At 37.3% G+C, this 22,600-nt stretch overlaps 1 protein-coding gene across 4 annotated transcripts in view; it reads right to left on the reverse strand.

The window, feature by feature from the left end:
- The window catches only part of pde5ab (phosphodiesterase 5A, cGMP-specific, b), a 63,986-nt gene that overhangs the window by 26,455 nt on the left and 14,931 nt on the right, over window positions 1-22,600 (reverse strand). The window contains exons 1-6 of one of the 4 annotated variants that reach the window (XM_077201524.1): window positions 21,531-21,672; window positions 5,752-6,364; window positions 3,215-3,304; window positions 3,054-3,125; window positions 2,871-2,960; window positions 2,654-2,791 (exon numbers count right to left, since the gene is read on the reverse strand). In XM_077201524.1, the coding sequence (XP_077057639.1) occupies window positions 2,654-2,791; window positions 2,871-2,960; window positions 3,054-3,125; window positions 3,215-3,304; window positions 5,752-6,360 (999 nt within the window). In that variant the 5' untranslated portion in view covers window positions 6,361-6,364; window positions 21,531-21,672. Of the gene's footprint in view, window positions 1-2,653; window positions 2,792-2,870; window positions 2,961-3,053; window positions 3,126-3,214; window positions 3,305-5,751; window positions 6,365-9,681; window positions 10,443-21,530; window positions 21,673-22,600 lie in introns of those variants that run through there. The other 3 variants (XM_077201521.1, XM_077201522.1, XM_077201523.1) reach the window with 3 other exon arrangements.

The following is a 22,600-nucleotide window of genomic DNA, read 5'->3' on the forward strand; positions in this document are numbered from 1 at the left end:
ACTCTATAGTAGTGGAAAACAGTATGTGAGGAAATTTCATAGTGTTTATAAAACAGTTCGCAGAAAGTATCCACAGTACTACTTTCGACGGGATTATGAAGTGTGTATTCGATGGACACTTTACTATCCCATGAGGCCACGGGAGGGAATTTGTGAATGACAGTGAAGATTACATTCGTAATACACAGACACACTATATGTAGCACAAACTTTTTTAACCCTTGTGTGAAGCTTTCAAAAAACAAATGTAGTATGTACTGGACAGTATGCGATTACAGTGAGTAATTGTAAATGGCTTTGTACTTTATCAAGTGAAACCAAACAAGTTGTTTTGTGGAGAAACATCTTTAACATACACCAATTTCGCAAGCATGACATTTTCATTGCATCACATGCTAGATTTAACTTTACTTTGACTTTTAACCACATTAAAAGTCTTTGACTTTGAAAGGACATTTCCAGCGGATGTAAATGATATATTTCTTGGCACTGGACTAAATGTTCTGATATGGATGTTTAATTCAAATCTCCTGCACACATATGCTCTGACTAAAGATTTACCACATTCATATTAACTATCACAACATAACTGAAGACTAACCTAACAAAGGACTTTGTGTTCTAAGCACACCTTAGTACAGGAGTTATTCTGGGTTGTTTGCAAAGCTGAATAAGGAGAACAATGCGGGTACAGACTTCAGAATGAGAGTTTTCCCTCATTGCTCAATGGGAAGGAGGACTTAAAAAATCATTTTTTGTACAATGATTCACCTACTGAAAATGACCCTTCTCTGAGCTTCCACTGAAAGGTTTCTCAAACTTTACTTGAAATACATTGCCTTTGATGTAACCAGAAATGCATATACTACAATACATAATGTTGTCTTTGTGACCTATATAAAAATGCATATTTAACACACTTGCAAAGCAGAACTGTATAGAAATTCCTCTTACTTTTTCAGCTCAACCTTAATAGACACCAATCAGTTTTTGTTAAGTAAATCATTTTAAGTTTACAATATATTTACAGTTTATTTTATACTCAATGAAGGGAATTTACGATAAAAGTTTAAAATCCTCCCATTGACTTGCACTGATTCAGCCTCAAAAATGTAGAAAATAACAATGACATCATTGTAACATTTGATTTTATTTCTTGGGTTTGAATACCAGGAAATGCATAAACCGATTAGACTGAATGCGATGTGGCTGATTTGGACTAAATATGGAAATGTTTTGTCTTATTTATTTGCTTACTGAATTGTGATTGTTGTTCTTCTTGCATCTTTTTTATGACGCCTTTACACTGCAAATCAATGATGAATGCAATGATTCTTGCTGACAGAAAATAAGAGCTGATTTGCTCTTTCCATCAACCTGTTTGTATGCGGATTTTGGGATATCGCATAAAAAACGATGGATGGAAAAGCTAAGATGTGCATAAATTATTTGTGATTAAGTGCAAAATTTAACAAAAAATGTGTTCAATTGACGCGAATCCATTTTTATCCGATGCACATAAACTATGATTTACAGAATAAATCCCTCGATGCGCAACTATAAACTCATGTGGCTTTTCCTCAGCGTCAGCTGTGATTGGATAACTGGAATAACCAGCGGACCAATGGCATCGCAGCATCTCTAATGTTGGTTTGGTTTTTCTGAAACTCAAAGTGTGTGATCAGAATGATTGGGTTTAATTCCCTCCAGAAGCATCTCACACACATGAGTGTGTTCCCGAACACCAGCATCCGAACGCAAGAGAATGAACGCGTTTATTGTGTTTCGTCTGACGCTCTGAGACACACTCGTTTATGATGGATGGAGAAAGAGAAAGACTGCAGCAGCTTTCATTTTTATTTCTGATATTCTGCACCAATTTCTTGGGATGTGACTATTTTGTTCTCTTGAACACATGGGATGGAAACACTGCTTTATTTGCGTTTTCCAATTTTTTGTTAAATTTGCACATTTTAATGGAAAAATATCTAGACAGTTTAAGACTGTGATGCAGCACAGAAAGCCTGAAACCTAAGATCACCTACTGTAAAACTGATTAAACACCTTTGTTTTTCTGCTCTGCAAGCACTGGTATTTCCTTCAGGAAATGCAGATGTAATTTTAAAATATTTGGTATTTTGGGTACATTAGGTAAATGTCAGTGGCAAATAAGGAAGCAATTCAGTCTGCTATAAAGGAAGCAAGTGTGTCTTAACTCTCTCACTCAGTAATGGAAATATCCAACACAGCCTCTCTTTTAAAATGCCTAAATGCTGCATATTAGCAGTGGCAAACTATTACTAAAACATAATATTATTGGGGGGAAAATGTACAAGAAAGTGTTGCTCTGTAGAGTCTAGTCATGCACCATTACATTTCTGGAATTAATCGAAATAAAAGAGATTTAGATTTTGTATTTTAATCTTCTAAACAACCCCATAGTTCAGTTGTTCTCAATGTTTCTTGGCCCAAGATTCAGAAAAGTTCACCCCGTCGTGAATCTTTGGTGTTTTAAGCATCCTAAATTTTGGATAGCCAATGTCTTCTAAAGAAATGCAAAACATGCTTGATATTCCCATGTTTTATGCTCACACCAATTCTTTGAAAGTTTATGCTTTTTGGAAGTAAATGTGAAGCAATATTTTGGTCTTACAGACGTTTCTCTGTCAGTAATGAAGACGGTGCATTCTTGAGCCTGCATGAAAGACAAGATGGTGGCCACAGTTTTCCTCAGTAAAACCTCCAATGACTGTTGCTCCTCGAAGATCAGACTCGCCAGATCCAACAACACCTACAACACACGCCGAGTTACGCTTTATCTGCATCTATACAAACTGATTTCTTACTAAAATGTGGGAAAATCAGCATACCTGGTTTCTCCTGTTCTCCAGCTGCGATGTCTCATAGAGCTGTGCGTTGTGTAGCACTATACCAGAGAAAGCCAGGTACGAAGAAAAGTCCTTTTGCGATGAAAAATAAACCCAGTATTATAGAGCCAGAACGAGACAGGAACAATAAAATGACTATAATATAAAAAGGTCAAAAGTGTTCACCCTCTCGTCCTGCTCTGTGAAGCTGCTGTTCTCTCCACACCTTTTATTGATGGCTTGTGCGACACCAACAACCTTTAAGCATTAGATCAGACTCAGCACTGACGTTTTGATCGTAAATGTTACATATATAGTGTAACAGTTCAAGATTTCTGATCTCTTACCTCATCTCGGTGATTTTTGATGGGCAAACACAAGATGCTCTGCGTCTTATATCCTGTAATTTGGTCAACTTCTGCATTAAAGCGTGGATCCTGATGCAGGAAAAACAGTGGGAAAAATCAACCGTGAAAATTTATTTTGGCATCTTTATTTATCCTGGCTTACATTAATATCAGCATTTTAAAAAGCAGCTGCCCATTTAATAAGACCCCTTCAATTTAAAGTGCCCCTATTGTGCTTTTTCCAATATTACCTTTCACGCAGTGTGTAAAAGAGCTGTTTGTGAATGTAAAAGGTCTGCAAAGCTTTAAAGATCAAAGTGAAAGATTTTATCCTATCTTTTTATCTAAGATTTTATCTATCCTACTGATAGAAATACATTTATTTTCTCCTAGAAGAAAGAAGCGGTTCTGAACTGCTGAAACGAGTCGTCAGTAACTCCAGTCTCACTTCCTGCTGAATTGTATCTAATTTGCATAATTCCAGTCTGTGGTGTTGATTGGCTGAACAGCGTCTCTTAGCTCCGCCCTCAAACACTGTAGTTTATCTGAGACTGGAGAGTTTGGTTCGTGTTGTTCGTGTTCGAGAAGACGCTGTTTTCTGCTGACAAAGCAAATCCACTTTGATGAGATTGATACGGTAAAACCCACGCCATCGTTACTGATCGCTGTATCAAGACCTGACATTCAGATATGATAATGAGCGTTTGCTTTCTGACCAATCAGAGCAGAGGAAGCTCTCAGAGAGGCGGAGCTTAGAGAGACTGAATCTTCCAACAAACCGTGTCAGACACTGAGAGAAAAGAGCTGATCATCTTATGTACATTATGAGAAAATTAAAGTGTTTTTTGACCTTGGATGCATGTAAACCTGTTATAGGAGACGCCAAAACAAATCTAGGAGACTTTAAAAAAGAGTAATAGGGTCACTTTAATATTGAATTTCTACCCTAAAAATCAAAATGCTGTCATTTTCACTGCATTGTTTAATCCAATGTTATGTTTAGCTCAGATTGAGGACTATGATATGTCTGGTTCGCATGGCCTTTGGACTGTGTGTCGGTTCTCCTTTCAACATTATCATGACGTCATTTTCTTCTTCATTTCTTGTGGCTCCAGTGATTCATTTACATGACATTTACAGATTTGGCAGGTCCTGCAACACCAGAGCAACTGCAGTTCTGTTTAGCACAGAAATTACATACTTCACCTTTAAGTAATCAACACAAATTAAGACAAATAACTTGTAAAGGCACCATTTCTTGATTTCATCATGTTCTAATATTCTAAAGCATCATAATTAAGTTTTTCACCTTTGCATCTTTATATGACGCAGTGTCTCGCAGGCAAACATGGTTAAAGATTTACATTCACCGTAATCAGACACATCCTGTTCTTCACTTTAATCGTTCATTCTTTCTCTCCCTTTCCCTGGGAGAAACGCAATTAAACTAAATTACAAAGGGCTAAAAATACCTGCTATCATTATACAAAATTTAAATCTAATCAAAGGCCTTAAGAGATATAGCCTAAATTGCGTTTCTAAGGAGACTTTATTATTGACTAGGAGGGTATTATAAAGCAGAAAATGTTATTTAAGTCTCTCAAAATGAAGAGTTTTTTTTTATATGCACATGACAAAATAATATAGAAGTATCAGATAAGAGGAGACATTAATCTGTTAAAATATGACTCATTATCAGTGTAAACTATTCTGTACATTTAAACTTGTCTGAGGGAAGAACATCAAACTTGTCTTAATAGCGAGACATTATCTTATTCTTAAGTACTAGACCATCCTCATTATGATACAAATGTCTTAAAATACAAGCAAGAGTGTGTTTATACTATTTTTAGTACTGGATAATTGGCATTTTTCATTGTGAGCACATAAAGAAGAAAACTAGCATTGTTACTAGAAAAGCTTTGCTGTTTTCATGATATTGTTGCTGATGTAGCCACCAATAATTTATATTTATTTTATGCAATTTGTAAGTCATTCTCATTTAAAGTCCCCCTGTGTTGAAAATCAGGCTTTTAATGCTGTTTATATGTCTATGTGGTTTTTTTTATATCCTTTAAGACAAACCATGTGTAAATTCATAAGTCGACAGCATTGCTGAGTATTTTCTCCTTAAAACTGCAGTGAACCAAAGACGGTTTCAAAAACACGCTTTGAAATCGCTGGTGTTTCTGACGCCAAAAACGACCTTGTAACCAATCAGATCAACGTGTGATCGTCAACGAGTGGATCTCTGAGTGAGTGAGTGAGTGGAGGCGGGGCTCATTTGCATATTCATAGAACTGCGCATACTAAATGAGGCAAGGGGGTCGAGTTACATTGATACAAGGCATTTTTCAAGGGAAAAACTTTTAAATATGTAATTTTGCAGATCAAAAATTGTGTTTTAAGGGATAAAATTATTGACTAGAAGAGGATTTTAAATGTTAAACGTCAAATGATGGTCAGCACAGAGATGGATTCTCAATCAATTTAGGTTGTCTCATTTATAGTCAGCACTGGTGAAATGACATTCTCACCTCATATGCATTCTTGATGTTCAGAGGCTGTCCAGTGGCTGCCACATATCCCACAATTCCTTTGTTCCATTCGAGGCGAATGCCGCTGTTTGAAGCCTCTTCAAGAGTGGATCCTTCTGCGACATCAAAGAGCCGGCTCACCAGGAACTTTCTGTTTGAACTGTCCTCTCCAACCAAGAAGAGCGAGTAGCGATCTGCAGCGATCAACTCGTGAGAGTGTAAGAAGATCTTGTGGCAGAGGGCAGTAAGATCCAAGTGACTTGAAACATCGCGCACAAGGTCCAACAAACGAGCACAGCGATCACCATTTTGGTGATCTCCTGAATGCATAATCCCTCCGCCCACATCTGCGCGCTGGGAAGGAGGAAGAGGCATCTGAACCCGTTCTGTGTCGGTTAGGAAAGTGAGCGAACCCTCGGCGTCTTTCACGACAATGGGGCGAAGCGGCCTGTCGAACTCAGACGCTGAGATCTTTCGTGTTGGTGTGGATGGAGCCGGACTCGGGGCATCGGCTGGATGAAGGGTTGTTAAAGATTCCTGCGGGGCTTTTGACGCTTCCCTAGCCGGTTGAATGGAGTGGACACGCTCAGCAAACCAAGCGTTGACCATTTCCCTTAAAAAGAAATGCAATCAAAAACATTAGCTCAGAAGTCTCTTGAACTGATTCTCAGCATTTACTAGAGCTGCACGATTAATCGATAAAAGATGCCAATCTTGATTCAAATATCCATGCGATCTTATGACAACGATTCTTCTATGTCTATTAAACCTTTGACTGGTACGATCACAGCACTTCAGATCTGCGTTCTGATCCAGATATAGCAGTTGTCATCAAACACCTTTTTAACCACACAGTATCAGATAATCATTCATATTATCACAGAAGTACTGGGATAAAAGTATATTGTTCGGATATAAACACTGATGTCTAAGGTAGAGATCAAAATAGAGGGAATTAACTTTGGGAAGTAATGTGATGCTTCAAATAAAGAGTTTATCAATTTCATCATTACACCAGTAGCAAAGGGACTGTTAAAATATGTGTTTGTCATTGAATCATTCATTCGAGAGATTTGTTCAAAATCGCCGATTCATCCAGAAATGAAACGAGTGAAGTCTTTATGAGTGAGTCATTGAATCATTCACTCAACCCGATTTTTTGTAATATTTCAAATCAATAAAGCAATTTTTTAAATAGACTGCAGCGATCAACGTTTTGTCAGAACCTCTAGTAAATTAAAACATGTTATTTTGTTTAATTGTCCATTCAGAACCGTGGGAGAATCATGATCCCTATTTTAAACAAACAAAAAAATGTATTCTCAATTTATCCAGAATCGTGCAGCTACCTAGCATGACAATAATAATTGAATGCATTGTATATTTGGTGCTAGTGTCAAAGTCCTTTAAGACAAGTCAGGTTAATTGGTGCTCATCTTGGTAAAGCAACTAGATAATAGCCTAGTCATACAAAAACAGTACATTTTCTGAAATCAATCTAAAGTACTGTACTGTAATGCACAGCACATAAACTCAATACTATAACTCAATATATATTATGAACTGTTACAAAGGATCTATGTTAAATTCTCTACGCTTTCATTAGCCGTTGAATGGGACCTTGAGATTAACTGGAAAACCTTGGAGTCTATAAGATCATAACATTAGCAGGTGAATTACATCCAAAATCTGTCTAAACAACACTGTGTAGTGGCTTTTATTAAGATAACATTACAATGCAAGCATTAAAATAGACCAAAACAAATGCTTTCAATGAAATGTTTATTATCCGAAGAGGATATTCAAACTCCACCACAGTCATGGACTCGACCTGAATTGACCTTGGCTAGAATAGTTTAAATAAATAACATTCAGTTTGAAGAGACACCATCCAACCATTTAATAAACATCTAAGTTACTCGTGCTAAGCGACAGTATCCCAGCCAATCAAATGATTAGGATTTGCATGGGCTTTTTTTTCAGTGGTCCAGAAAAAATAAGAGTTGGCCAGATGTGAGAGTAAAATGATTCAAGTATAACACAGACAGGTTCACAAAACACTTGACTTTTAACAATAACTTTGGCGAACTTTTCCATATGTTGGGATTCTCAGTGCAGAGCCGCGCTACACACAGACGGGAGCAACACAAGGTTTGGGAGAATTTCTACACTTTTTTAACACAGTCTCAATTAGAGGTGTAATGCTTCCCGATGATGAACCGTACCGTTCTCCACCCACGGTTCGGCACTTGCACCGCGGCTCATCTCAAATCTGATGACGCATCTATAATCTGGTTTGTTGAAAATAACAACGCGTTAAACAGACAGTTCCGCTAATGTATGTTTCTGTCGATGGATCCACATGCTGGCTCCCCAATAATACATTACAACAGCGATAATGTGAACAAAACGGCCACTCTTTGTAAACTTTGTTCAACACAAGTGCCGTTTGCTGGAACATGACCAGTCATTTACCCTGGGCGTTCAAACCTGAACTGCACACGTTGCTATCTGTGTTTTTTGCCAATTTAAACATTCAAAAGCAAGACGTGAAAGAGAACTCGCGCGTGCTGTGAGAAGATTAGTGTGTGTGTGTGTGTGTGTGCACTCATCCGAAGTGTGCACACGTCTCAGACAGCGTGCACATATTAATCAAGTCTTAAACTTGACTGGACAAATTCACACAAAAATGATGTGAACATGCCCGTTTTGGAGAGTAGACATATATGTCGGTTACGTGTTCTGTGAATGAAACAGTCGAGGCATGTGTATCAGTATCGGTATATTGGATCCGTTTATTATATCTTAAAGTGACAGAAGCCTAATATTCCTTCTGTCTGTGTTTTTAATGTTAATCAAACATCAAAAGACCAGGAAATCACTCACAGCTCTGGATTGAATAGCTGTTGTAACGTTTAATAAGAATTCATCTTTAATTTATACAGTCAAATATGCAATGTTATTTTACATTTGATTACTTCTATTTTTCAATTTCTAAAAAAGCATTTTATTTGATTAGTATCTTTGCTCTATTGTATTTATTTGTGCTGTTATTTGTTGTTTGATTATTTGTTCTTATTTTCTTTATTTTTATTTGACAGTAGTCCTTTTTTCCCTGAACATAGCACATATCGAACCGTACCGAAACCATGAACATAAAACTGTGTTACAAACCGAACCTTGAGCTATTAGAACCGTTACACCCCTAATCTCAATGCAATTCGTAACTATTTTATGTTTTGGTGAATTAATGGCTAATTTCATATGAATTTGGTTCGTACGAAAATGTGTGACTCATAAAATAGCTATTAGCTTGGATAGTTTTTAAATTTTTTATACTGTTTTCATAAGTTCTCATTTATTTTTCTTCATTACTTCGCCTTTACTGGACAGACCAAATTTCTAACACACAATCACAAGTGAATGCAGGTGTGTTAATTCATCTAACATCACAGTTAAGGCAGATTATTTGTTTAAGCTCTGCATTAAAGTGCATTTTAAACATCAAATCAATATCAATCACATCAGTATTTAAACATACACATATTTGTTTGTTTGTTGGTTAAACAGTGTGTGAGCTGTTGTATATCAACTCTACGAAGCTGATGATGATGTTAATAAAGAGCATAAAACAACCCTACAATGTGAATGAAAGGCTACACACAAACCCTCAGATTTGATTCCTCTTATAAATCAAGTTTCACATTATGTTTAAATAGGAGTTCACGGGAAAATATGCAGTAGCCTATAAACTGACCCTTTTCTTTACTCAGTACAAAGGTAAAATAGTTTGTAGATACATGTGTCGATAATGATAATGAATAAGCAGCTGCAGCGCGCGAGTCTTGCTCTACATTCAGTCTCATTACTCCAGAACTGCCTCGTCTTTACACTGACCCAAGAGTTGCCAATCTGCGCCTTTAAACTTACCGAGAAGCCTTTCGTATAAAGTAAGAATGTGCGAACTCTCGGTGGTCGTCGAGCCAAGCCTCCATCATCCCTTCAGTGTCAGGAGGATAGACCTCCATTCCGCCGACACACACGCACACACACACACACACACACACACACACAGATCAGATCAACCGGAGAATCTCATCCTCTCTCTCTCATTCTCTCTCTCTCTCTCTCTCTCTCTCTCTCTCTCTCTCTCTCTCTCTCTCCTGATCTTCAGTCACACACACCACAACCAGCCACAGCGTCGCTCTCTCTCTCTCTCTCTCTCTCTCTCTCTCTCTCTCTCTCTCTCTCTCTCTCCTGATCTTCAGTCACACACACAACCAGCCACAGCGTCGCTCTCTCTCTCTCTCTCTCTCTCTCTCTCTCTCTCTCCTGATCTTCAGTCACACACACCACAACCAGCCACAGCTTCGCTCTCTCTCTCTCTCTCTCTCTCTCTCTCTCTCTCTCTCTCTCTCTCTCTCCTGATCTTCAGTCACACACACCACAACCAGCCACAGCTTCGCTCTCTCTCTCTCTCTCTCTCTCTCTCTCTCTCTCTCCTGATCTTCAGTCACACACACCACAACCAGCCACAGCGTCGCTCTCTCTCTCTCTCTCTCTCTCTCTCTCTCTCTCTCTCTCTCTCTCTCTCTCTCTCTCTCTCTCTCTCTCTCAGCAACATTAAACAAACCTCTTAAATCTCGTTACACTTTTTGAAGCTAGCCTACACATTCATCCCCACAAACAAAAATATGTTCTAAGAGAGTTAAGAAAACGAATGTTATCTAAACGCTCCAAACGTTTTTTTTTAAAAAATAAGTTCTTATGTTAAGGATACGTTCCATTTTATCATTCTTCAAACATTATGGGAAATGTTACTTTTGAACGTTCTGAAACAAGTAACAAGTAAATGTTCTCTGAACGTTCTGAAACAAGTAACATTTAAAAACGTCCAAGACAAACGCACTGTTTCAGGAATAAACCTTCCGTGAATTAATGATTTTACATTAGAAAAATGAACCGTAGCAACTATTTCTGCTAAGCCATTGTTACCAAAATTGTAGAATATTCTACATCACATGTTTTGTCCTCTTTTCTGCTTCTTTTATGTAAAATGATAATTTATACACTTTTCACTGCCATTTGATATTTAGAAATAAACTCCTCACAACCATTTAATCAAATAAATCAATATCGGTAAGAGACCATATGGGAAGTTGGCATGTCAATTAGTGTCTGCGGTGTCAGTCCCTCAAGCTACGTTCAATCAATATTTTACAAATATTACCTTTAACTATTATCATACATACAGATTTTTATGAGCTCAGATTATAAATACAGCATGGAGTCTCTCAATGCAATATTAAAATTTTAGGCAAAATGCATTGCTTTATAGCCTACATGTATATGCATTCAAACACAAAATATTAAAAAGACAGTTTTGTTTACCCAAACACCATTAGACTTTATTATTAAAAGAACAACATTGAGAACCCTTACGGGTTATTGGTCCCTTTGAATTTTTTTTGCTAACCGATTGCCAATTATTGACCTGCAGCGACCCAGCCCTACTCCAGCTCTACTCCAGCTCTACTCCAGGGTGTAGTTTTACCAGCAGATGGTGCGTGCTCTTCTCCCGGGACACAGATACACCACTGAAGGCATATGTGCTCTCCTGGGAGCAAACGTGATTCTGCTGTAAACACGGTGGCCTGGATGAGCTAATGACAGTCTCTGGAGACACTATATATCAGAGAGTCAAATGTATTGGAAAATGTTTCAATAAAACATGTTTGCCATTCTTTCATCAAAGATTCGCAACTCCAAGCACTTCCGAGTCCGACTATCTTCAACAGGAGATGGGAATAATCAGGACATGTTGGGATTCCTGTTTGCATTGCATGCAACTTTCACCAAGTTACTTTGAAAAGTAATGAGTAAAAAGTAACTAATTGCGTTACTTAGTTCCTTTTTTTTTCACCTGGACTGGGCTTGTTTTTTTTAAAACAAAAAAAAGTTATATGTTTGGGCAAATGTAAAGACCCTTTCACACCAAAATAGAAATAATAAAGCTGAAGGAAATGCATATTCCCACATGAACAGTAGAGGGCGCCGCTCAAACAAACCTTTCAGCTGCTGACATTCTGGATAACAGAAGAATAAGACGCAGGATAACAAAGTTTAACATACTTTACCAACAAAAACAAAATCTATAGTCATTTTTGCCAATGGTTTAACTGAAGCATCAAAGGTCAGAAGCAAGTACATTGGTCAAAAAAGTGGGAATAAATGCATACAAATGTATGTTTTAATATATTTAGTTGGTGGAGTCTTCCATAGTATTCTGAATCAGCATTTCACTGATTTTATTCATTTTGAGGAATATTGAATCTTTTTTGTGTGCAAGTGAGATGAGTAAATACATGCTCATATTTAGTCTAGAACTACAATAACCATCATGTTCACACACACACAACGCCTCTGCACTTTGATTTGTCTCAACATGGGGACAGGAGAGCTGTCAGTCAATAAATGTTGAAACAAAGTAACTTGCGTTACTTATTTGAAAAAGTAACTCAGATATTTTGCAGCAAATTTTAAAAGTAATGCATTACTTTACTAGCTACTTGAAAAAAGTAATCTGATTACATATCTCAAGTTGCTTGTAATGAGTTACACACAACACTGCACCGGATTATCTTGCGACGTTCACAACCTTCTCCTCGAACTAGATGTCATGAACACACGAGTGCGCTAGCTGTGTGAAACACTGTCCAGATGTGGTCACTCAAGTCCTCCTAATCTAAACTTCTCGCTTCGCCTTTCAGTCATAAGTCAAACAACACTCGATTCCACCACATAATTCCCTGCGCTGCATTAAACAGCTCAGCCGCTATTGTAAACGATCGAGTCGGTGTCGTGGAGAGATTCGGATGGAGAGAGGTCCTCTAGTGGAAACAATTCTGAGGCTTAGTTTGCTCAACAAGACAAATATGGCAGTAAAATCATTTATTAACAGCCGGTTTAATGGGGACGGAGAGACTGGGGTTGAAACTCTTGATGGTTTGAGGCCTGTAGAGAACCAGTGAAGATTCCCACTTAACACAAAGCTCTGCCTTTGAATGACGAGATTATTTTTATCAGTTGTTTTATTAGTCATCGCTCCCTGTGAAGGCCTCCTCCCTTCACCTCTGTACAGATAAAACATTGTCAAAATGATTCCAGTTCACATGGACACGCAGAAGCGACAGACGATTCTTTATTATGAATTTTTAAGACCAGACAAGTAATTTGTTAAGGGTGAGTTTGTGAAGAAAGACTACATGCACATATATATTCCAACGCGCATATCTATAGACTAAACACGTGATGCGCATGTGCACGCGTCAGCGTTTTCACAGATTCACGTTTCTGAAGTTTACGCGGAGATGATAAAGTTTTCCAAAAATGTTCAAGGCTTGCACCTTGGAACAATAACTTTATTCTAGAGTTGCTGTAAAGTCTAAACAACCTGTTACTGTAATTTCCTATTATCCCTGTAAAGCTGCTTTGAAACAGTCTATATTGTTAAGCGCTGTATAAATGAAGGAGACTTGACGAGATGTGGCTGTATTAAAGTGAACGACAAAGGCGATATCTTCAGGAGACTTTTAATGAAACAATCCAAACCATAAACAGGAGAATCAACAAGAAGAAAAATACCACATACATACCCATAACGTTAACTAAAGCTTGACCAAAAACAGACTGAGTGCTTATATACATGCAAACGAGACTGATGAACAACACACAGCTGAACCAAATAAACTAATGAAGACATGATCATGGAAACACGGAGTGGCTGGAAACTGAACATAATGAACAGAAGGTTCATAAGTCCAAAAACACACAGGCGTGTAACAATTTCTGAGGCCTATTCCATGAAGCCGGTTTAGGTGGCTAGCCAGGTATGTTTCAGTTTAGTTTGCAACAACCCTGGGTTTTAGAGACCCTGGGGCCCGTTCTTCGTACGTTGCTTAAAACATCCGAGATCAAACGAGACAGCCAAGATAATATGATCGTGCTCATCATGATCCGGCTAATTAGGTTCTTCGAACACTCCTGCCGGTTATGATTAGTATAGCTGAGGCCTGTACCATGATGGTAGTTGAACAAACTCTGGGTTACAGGATTAGTTTAGAGTTGACAAAACCAAACCAATCCAACCAGGCTTTGTTGGTACCATGATGCTGATCATCAACTTTCTCTGTCAACTCAGACTTTGATCCTGACTTTAGGAGTTTAAGTGTGACATCAGTATCGAACAGCCAATCACATGTTGAGAAAGAGTGAAACTGAGATTAATTTCTCGCGAGAGAAGCAGCGCAATTCACTTATTAAATAAAAGTATTAAAATAGTAAGAATTTAAACAAATTTACTCAGCAAGAAGAAAACAGCTGTCTATGAAAGAGGACAACTAAAAGAAAAAGTGTCGCTACTGTATATCAGTGCAAGTTAAAGTTGTGAAGTTAGTTTATACAGCTGATAAAGGTATAGAGAGAATTGAACATTTAAGCTCACATGTAGTCATTTTATAGCTTTATCTATTGATGCTAAAGCGTATTTATATTACCTTTATATATTTATTCATTTAAACTGCGTAATAATAATGGATGAACTAAAATTTTACATGTGTGATTGATAAAGGGTATAATAATTACATAAATAATATCTAAATCATACAAATTTATTATTCTAAATAAGCATCACTAAAAACCAGACGATTTTGTCTTAAAAAATCATTTGCTATGTAGTGACCTTTAATTTGGAGTAGCAACAGGCGGAGTGACTTTATCGCATCAGGCATGTGTCACTTTGCTCACAGCTGATTGGTCCAAGTTCAGTTTGCAACCTCTTACCTGGAACATAACCTGACCCGGACCAGGTTAGCCGTGTAGCGTAAGTTACTATGGCGATGAACACTGCTAAAAGCCAAACCACTTTCATGGTCCCCTAAAACCCAGGGTTGACGCAAACTAAACTGAAACATAGCTGGCTAGCCACCTAAACCGGCTTCATGGTATAGGCCCCTGGATTGAGTTATCTGAGATAATTGCGCGTTCATGCGCTGGGTTAAAAGGGGATATGTATCGATAGTAGAAACATTGATCAGCAACGCTGCTATTGGCGTCTCACCGTGGCCAAAGAGCGCGCTTGGTTTTTTTCTCCACAGAAGAGCAAGAGTTATTGCTTGAAGGATATGCAGAATTTTAAATCTTAATTAAAACGCCAGGGAACACCTCAAAGTGTGCAAAAGCCAAGAGAGAGGGCTGGCAAAATGTAGCAGACAAATTAAGTTTGTAGTTAAATGTTTTTATCACTTATTAAAGTATATATTTTGATATTTAAATAATTTCTAAATAATTAATAACTTTGTTCATTGTAATGTCAGAGTCGCCACCCACTACTAGAACATGGGAACAAGTAAAAGTGAAGTACTAGAATATTCTACATAATAGTAATTTGTACTAACTAATCTCTTTTAAAAAGGCACTGTTAATAAATGTTTGCCTGTTTATAAAAGCAACCAAGAAAAAGGCTGAGAAAAAAGAAAAGAAAAGAAAAACAAACAGGTGGTGGTCCTGCACTCCCACATTATACCCAGCAGAAGAGCTGGCGCTTGGGTTGAGTGTGAACCTTGTGGAGGGCATCCCTGGAGCAGAACACCTTCACTGCTGGGAAATGAACCTAGTACACTGTAAAATAATTTGTTTCTGCATTAAATTAAGTAGGCCTATAATCCAAATGGCTGTCCAGTCATATCAGCTGTTAAACCTTGAGTAGCAATGAATTGCTTTGACTTGTGAAAGTCTACATGTGTGACTGTGAAACTACATAGTTAATGTAAAAATAAATATATGTTGCCATGAGTTATTGATCACATTTCCCTCCAGTGTACTTCATTGTAATGAAATTGTGTTTTTCTCTTTTGTGCAGTATTAAACAATACACCAACACTTTTATGTGTTCCCAAGCAAGTGTTGGCTGAAGCATGTGCAGTAAGTGGACTTTTTCTAATGTTACATCAAAAGGGAAGAAAGTAGCTACAATGCCCATTTGAGTACCTATTATTTCTAATATGAGTTGCAGGAGTCCACATCTACAGAAGAGTCTGCACAAAGCAGGGATGCAGAGGTGGGCAGTGTTGTACTTTTCCTTTTAATTTTTGATGCATAAGCCATGTGTTTGACAGGTTTACCCCCATCCCTAGAAAACAGAGTATTTTGAAAATACTTGACAAATTAAAGAAGAAGAAAAAACTGGCACTAGAGATAGAGTTGCTTCATAGGAACTTCAGAGTAAGTGCTAATATATTATTTCACACAGAGTACAATATATATTATTTGCAGGCAAAAGATGACTTGATCACTGGCTTTTCTTTACAAAGAACAATTAAAATAAAAATCAAGGAACTAAGCATATTTGTCTTGTCTTTTATTAAACATTAATGAAATGTTTTACATTTTTTTCTGATGGTGCAATGTTGTCTAATATGGCCCATGCAATGTCACAGGCCCTGTCAGGTGTATCCCTCAGACTTCTCAGATACTTTAGTTGGCTAAAGTTCACTTCATAGTGTGCACTTGTCCTGGCTAGAGCTGCATTGTAACTGGTCTGGGGTTTGGGTCAGGGAATGGGGTCATAAAACACCTGTCTCCAAGCAGGATCCTGTTGTAATCACCTGTTTAATGGAAAAATTCAGTTCTGTTAGGATAAGCATACCTGTATGTAATACAGTGAGCTTGATATTTATATTTTTCCTTACCACGTTCAAATAATGTGCATAAATCTCTGAAAATTCTTGAGTCATGCACAGATCCTGGCCATATTTGTGATATGGAACATACCATCTAAGAGATTATAGTCAGTCAACTGCCTTTTTAAAATTTGATATAATACTAATCTGGATAAGAATCGCAATGGTAACTTGGCTGCACTGTTATTAAAGCCCGACTCCGACGAGTCGAACATTTATGCGTTTCCAACAAATTAATGATGTAAACGATATCCTCACGAGTCATGAGAAAAATGATATCTCTCAAAAAGTACACTATCGCCCTGCGCTAAAAGACTTCCCGTATCAGCTCCGCTTAAAAAGCCGCGATCTAATCCTGTTAACATGAAATAAGCCTGCTCGCGAGCAGGTTCAAGCTGGCGCACCTGTTGCTTTGACAGCAAGTCCAGGATGAGCGTCGAAGAACCAAACAATCCAAGATCATGCCAAATCGCCAACAATCAAATCCGGCTAACTGAGTTAGTGACGTACGAAGAACAGGCCCCATGAAAGTGGTTTGGCTTTTAGCCAAACTGATGCGACTTTATCGCATCTGACATGTGACACTTTGCTCACAGCTGATTGGTCCAAGTTCGGTTTGCAACCTCTTACCTGGAGCATAACCTGACCCGGACCAGGGGCCTATACCATGAAGCCGGTTTAGGTGGCTAGCCAGCTATGTTTCAGTTTAGTTTGCGTCAACCCTGGGTTTTAGGGACCATGAAAGTGGTTTGGCTTTTAGCAGTGTTCATCACCATAGTAACTTACGCTCCACGGCTAACCTGGTCCGGGTCAGGTTATGTTCCAGGTAAGAGGTTGCAAACTGAACTTGGACCAATCAGCTGTGAGCAAAGTGACACATGCCTGATGCGATAAAGTCACTCCGCCTGTTTCTACTCCAAATTAAAGGTCACTACATAGCAAATGATTTTTTAAGACAAAATCGTCTGGTTTTTAGTGATGCTTATTTAGAATAATAAATTTGTATGATTTAGATATTATTTATGTAATATTTATTCCCTTTATCAATCACACATGTACAATTTTAGTTCATCAATTATTATTACGCAGTTTAAATGAATAAATATATAAAAGTAATATAAATACGCTTTAGCATCAATAGATAAAGCTATAAAATGATAAATAAATAGATAAAGCTATAAAATAACTACATGTGAGCTTAAATGTTCAATTCTCTCTATACCTTTATCAGCTGTATAAAATAACTTCACAACTTTAACTTGCACTGATATACAGTAGCGAGACTTTTTCTTTTAGTTGTCCTCTTTCATAGACTGCTGTTTTCTTCTTGCTGTGTTAATTTGTTTAAATTCTTACTATTTTAATACTTTTATTTAATAAGTGAATTGCGCTGCTTCTCTCGCGAGAAATTAATCTCAGTTTCACTCTTTCTCAGCGTGTGATTGGCTGTTCGATACTGATGTCACACCTAAACTCCTAAACTCAGGATCAAAGTCTGAGTTGACAGAGAAAGTTGATGATCAGCATCATGGTACCAACAAAGCCTGGTTGGATTGGTTTGGTTTTGTCAACTCTAAACTAATCCTGTAACCCTGAGTTTGTTCAACTAACATCATGGTACAGGCCTCAGGTTAGATGTGGAGCGTAAGTTACTATGTCGATGAACACTTACACCTGTTTCTACTCCAAATGAAAGGTCACTACATAGCAAATGATTTTTAAAGACAAAATCGTCTGGCTTTTAGTGACGCTTATTTAGAATAATAATTTTGTATTATTTAGATATTATTTATGTAATTATTAATCAATCACACATGAACAATTTTAGTTTATAAATTAATATTACACACAGTTTAAAGGAATAAATATATAAAAGGTAATATAAATACGCTTTAGAATCAGTAGATAAAGCTATAAAATGACTACATGTGAGCTTAAATGTTCAATTCTCTCTATACCTTTATCAGCTGTATAAACTAACTTCACAACTTTTACTTGCACTGATATAGCAAGACCTTTTCTTTTAGTTGTCGTGTTTCATAGACAGCTATTTTTTTCTTGCTGTGTAAGTTTGTTTAAATTCTTCATATTTTTCAATCTTGTAATATTCTGCAGAAGAGAGAAGTGAATCGCAGTTTCACTCTTTCTCAGCATGCGATTGGCTGTTCGATACTGATGTCACACCTGAACTCCTAAAATCAGGATAAAGCCTGAGTTGACAGAGAAAGTTGATGATCAGCATCATGGTAACAACAAAGCCTGGTTGGATTGGTTTGGATTTGTCAACTCGAAACTAATCCTGTAACCCTGAGTTTGTACAGGCCCCTGACGAGTTCACTGCGTTTTGAATAATGGCACTTCCAGTTTGGGGAATTTCAAAAAGACTGAAATTAATCATTTCAAATCATGAGATTGCCCTACAAATAAAGTTTATCCTTCAGTTTGACTGGATGAGCTGTCCATTTTCCTTCATGATTTATTTTCAGACATCATGAGAATAACGTAACACTTGGTATTTTAACATGACAAGAACAGCTATGGCAAGAGCTCTTTTCAGTCACTGCATTGTTTTCCTCATGATCATTATTTCCTTTTTTCCCTTTGCAATCCGCTGTAATAGTATAAAATAGGACAACATATACTGCACATTTGTGGTCTGTTCTCCCGATTTAATTTACAATATCCTATTAATAATTCACTGGAATATACAAAGAATCTCTTGTTTTTCTCCTCAAATCCTCACGTCTTGTTTTCACATGTAAATAAATAAAAAAATTTATCTGTCAAAATTACGGATATCACTTTGAAATAGGATCACGCAATGCTGCGTGATTAAGGCTCAAAATATAACATTCATCATAGATTATGTATGTTTCATAATACAGATATATATTACTATAGGTCCATTATTGCTGTGGAAAGAATCGTGCTTTTGGGATTATTCGTGGTCTCATGTTGAAAATACCTTGTTGATGCTCTTACACTTTTAAATGTCCTTCTAATGTTCAATGGTTGTAGGTTGAGTAGAATAATGTCATCTCATTGTACACAGTTTAAAAAAAAAAGATTATTACGTTTATAGAGCGAGCCTTTCACTGATTTTTTACAGCTTAACGCTTTACACTTATTAGGGTGCATAGTGTATATAGTGTGATAGTGCATGTTTCTGTATTATCAAGTCTTTCTATGCAGCATCTCATTTTTTACTGATATCCAGATGAAGTGCATGCAAAAAAACATAAACACGGGGAATCTAAGAAAAGTCCCAGTTCGAAGACATTTTCTGTGTTGACCATTCACAGGTATGCTATCCGTGTTTTAAATGACGCATTACTGTTACGGTTGAACAGGGATGATCAGAGGTATCTAATTGCAGCAGTTTATTAAACAAACACATGGTCAAAAATAATTACAAGAACGCAACAGCTTTACAAAACACATGTAACGACAACAACTGAACAAAGACAAGTGAAACACTGGGGTTTTTATAGGAAAACAAGAGGCTAACAAGACACAGGTGTGGGTAATCAATAACAACGGTAACTATAGAAACCAAGGCGGTTTCTGAAATCGACAGAATTAATACACCCCCTACACCCTTAATAATAGGGCACAGCCTTTTGCAGTGGTGTCTGAAACCATATTGAGTGCTCTCATTCAATTGCATTATGCACCACAATGCACCACAATAAAGTGTACAACCGATATACGCTCAACGGCTAGAGATTACCCATAATGCACTGTGAAGTAGAATAATGTCTACTGAATGAATTCCCGCGTCTGACCAGAAGATGGCGCTGCATCTGAATAATCATCATCATCTGATGAGCGCTGGTCCAATGTGGATACAGTGTAATATCATACAGGTATACATACCTTTTTATTGATGATTAATTAAGGTTTATACATGCTGGTTTCCATCACAGAGTTCAAGATAGATCCTTTAATTTCTACTGGAGTAGTTTGCTAAGTTTCAAATGATTATTAAACAGCACAAACTATGTAAAAGCGACGGCTCTTTCAGCACGCTAGTGTTCCGAATTCACTCACTCGTTCTCATTCACTTCTTCAAGTGAACTATATTAGTAGAGTAATGTAGGGAACACTGAATGATTTCGAACACTGCTAAAGTGAACAAGGCACTAAACACAGGAAGAGAATCAGCAGAACAAAAGGAACAGAAAATACACTTCAAAATAAAAGTCCTAGAACACACAAAAACACTGGGTAAATCTCGACAGTCACATTATGTTGTGTTTTAGAGTTACAGAAATGTCCGTAATCTTAACAGTAAAGGTTATGGTTATTTTCTCCCAGGACAATGACATTACCCATTTTTTTCTTCCAGTGCTACATAATTCAACATATTTATTGGATAATTAATCTATTTAGACTGCAAATTATGAGGGGATCTGACAACCTTAAGGAGTGAGTAACAATAGGACGGTTTGGGAGCATATATGTTAAAATGTTACTAATTAAAAAAAAAAAAATTATTTCAGTGACCACAAATAGTTAGATTACAAGTGATGGTTCGTATTTTCTATTGGCCGCAACATCCAAGCCCTTTTTAAGTATTGTTATCAGACAAAACATAAATACTGTTATTATTTATTCCTTTGGATTTGGATATATCACAAAAAGTTCCATTAGTTCGTCTTTAAGATTAAAAAGATAAGCATCTGCGTGAGATGACCATCATCAGATTGTGATTTGAACATTTCTTACAGAAGTTCCCTAAAACACACACTGAATGCGCCACCTATTTCCTTTTTGATTCAATACACACGACCAAATATCTTGACAGTTAGAGGGATAGTTCACTCAAAAATGAGGATGTCCTTCCAAACCTCTATCACTTACTGCAGAACATAAACAATATTTTTGAACTGTGTTTTGACCATTTTTAATCCTTTATACATTAAAGGTCCTCGGGGGAAATGATTTTGGGTGAACGATTCCTTCAACAGTTCCTATTATAAATGCATGCACTGTTTCTGGCATGACATGCACATCAAGACTTGCATTAGGCATATTTACCTCCAGCATGCACAGAGTTCTCCTGAATATCACATCTCCTCTAGGACCACGACGGGTCACGACACGAGCGTGTCTGCGGTAAAGCTTCCGAGTGAGCAGATCTGAGATCCGGCTGAATATTGTTCATATTGTTGGAGGAAGTGGAGGGGGTTTCGGGGGGTTGAGTCTTTCTTTCTGAGCTTGACGAAACACAGAGCTTTCCCTGGTAAACATCACCAAGGTCTTGCGAGACTTGGAATAAACACAAAGGAAAGTGTGCAAGGAGGAGGGTTCACGCTTATTATATTCAGGTTGTTGTTGTAGGAGACGAAAATACAACAAGATATCTGAGTTTAGCTGTTTTCTGCCCGTTGCAAAAGCATCTTTAATAATACTTAGGCAAGCAAATCTCTTATGCTTCTGTAAATTAACTGGAATTTATTTGCATCATCAACTAACATTCAAAAAGACCATGATAATTTACCATGCGTAAATGAACTCATCTGGTTTAATAATATTGTGGTGAATGTCTGGATCTGTTGGCACGAATGCATGCGTATGTTGAATATGAATTTTAAATACACTTGTTTCTCATTAGTGCTGCTGCAAAACCTGCTATCATATGCTAGGGTTTTTAATTTTCGCCAGATTGATTGGTCAGAATAGTAAATTTGATGACTTAGATTGTGAAAAAAGATTATATAAGTGACTATATAAGTTCCCTTTAATTTACTTCTAATGCAAAAGGGCTGCTTCACACCTAGAACAATAACTATAATGCTAACTATATTAGCGTCCACACAGCGCACGATATGTTCATTAATGCTCATTATAAGCTTGTGGAGTGCAATAAATGAGGAGACTAGAGATGGAGATGCGTCGAGTCAGCTTTACTCTTCACTTCACTATATTCGAACTGTACAGCAGTTAGATCAACACACAACATCCGTTTAAACCGGAAACACTAAAAGGTATAGACCCTTGGTGAATGTCTCTCTCAGTCTTATTTTGTGGGTCACCACAAGCTGAGGTTTTGTGCCAGCCGCTGCTTTAAATGCTCGAGCTCTTAAAGCAAGAATGATTCTGCTCGA

Source organism: Siphateles boraxobius, unplaced genomic scaffold, assembly GCF_051911475.1.
Source record: "Siphateles boraxobius isolate OS27281-9 unplaced genomic scaffold, OSU_SipBor_1 48, whole genome shotgun sequence".
NCBI lineage: Eukaryota > Metazoa > Chordata > Actinopteri > Cypriniformes > Leuciscidae > Siphateles > Siphateles boraxobius.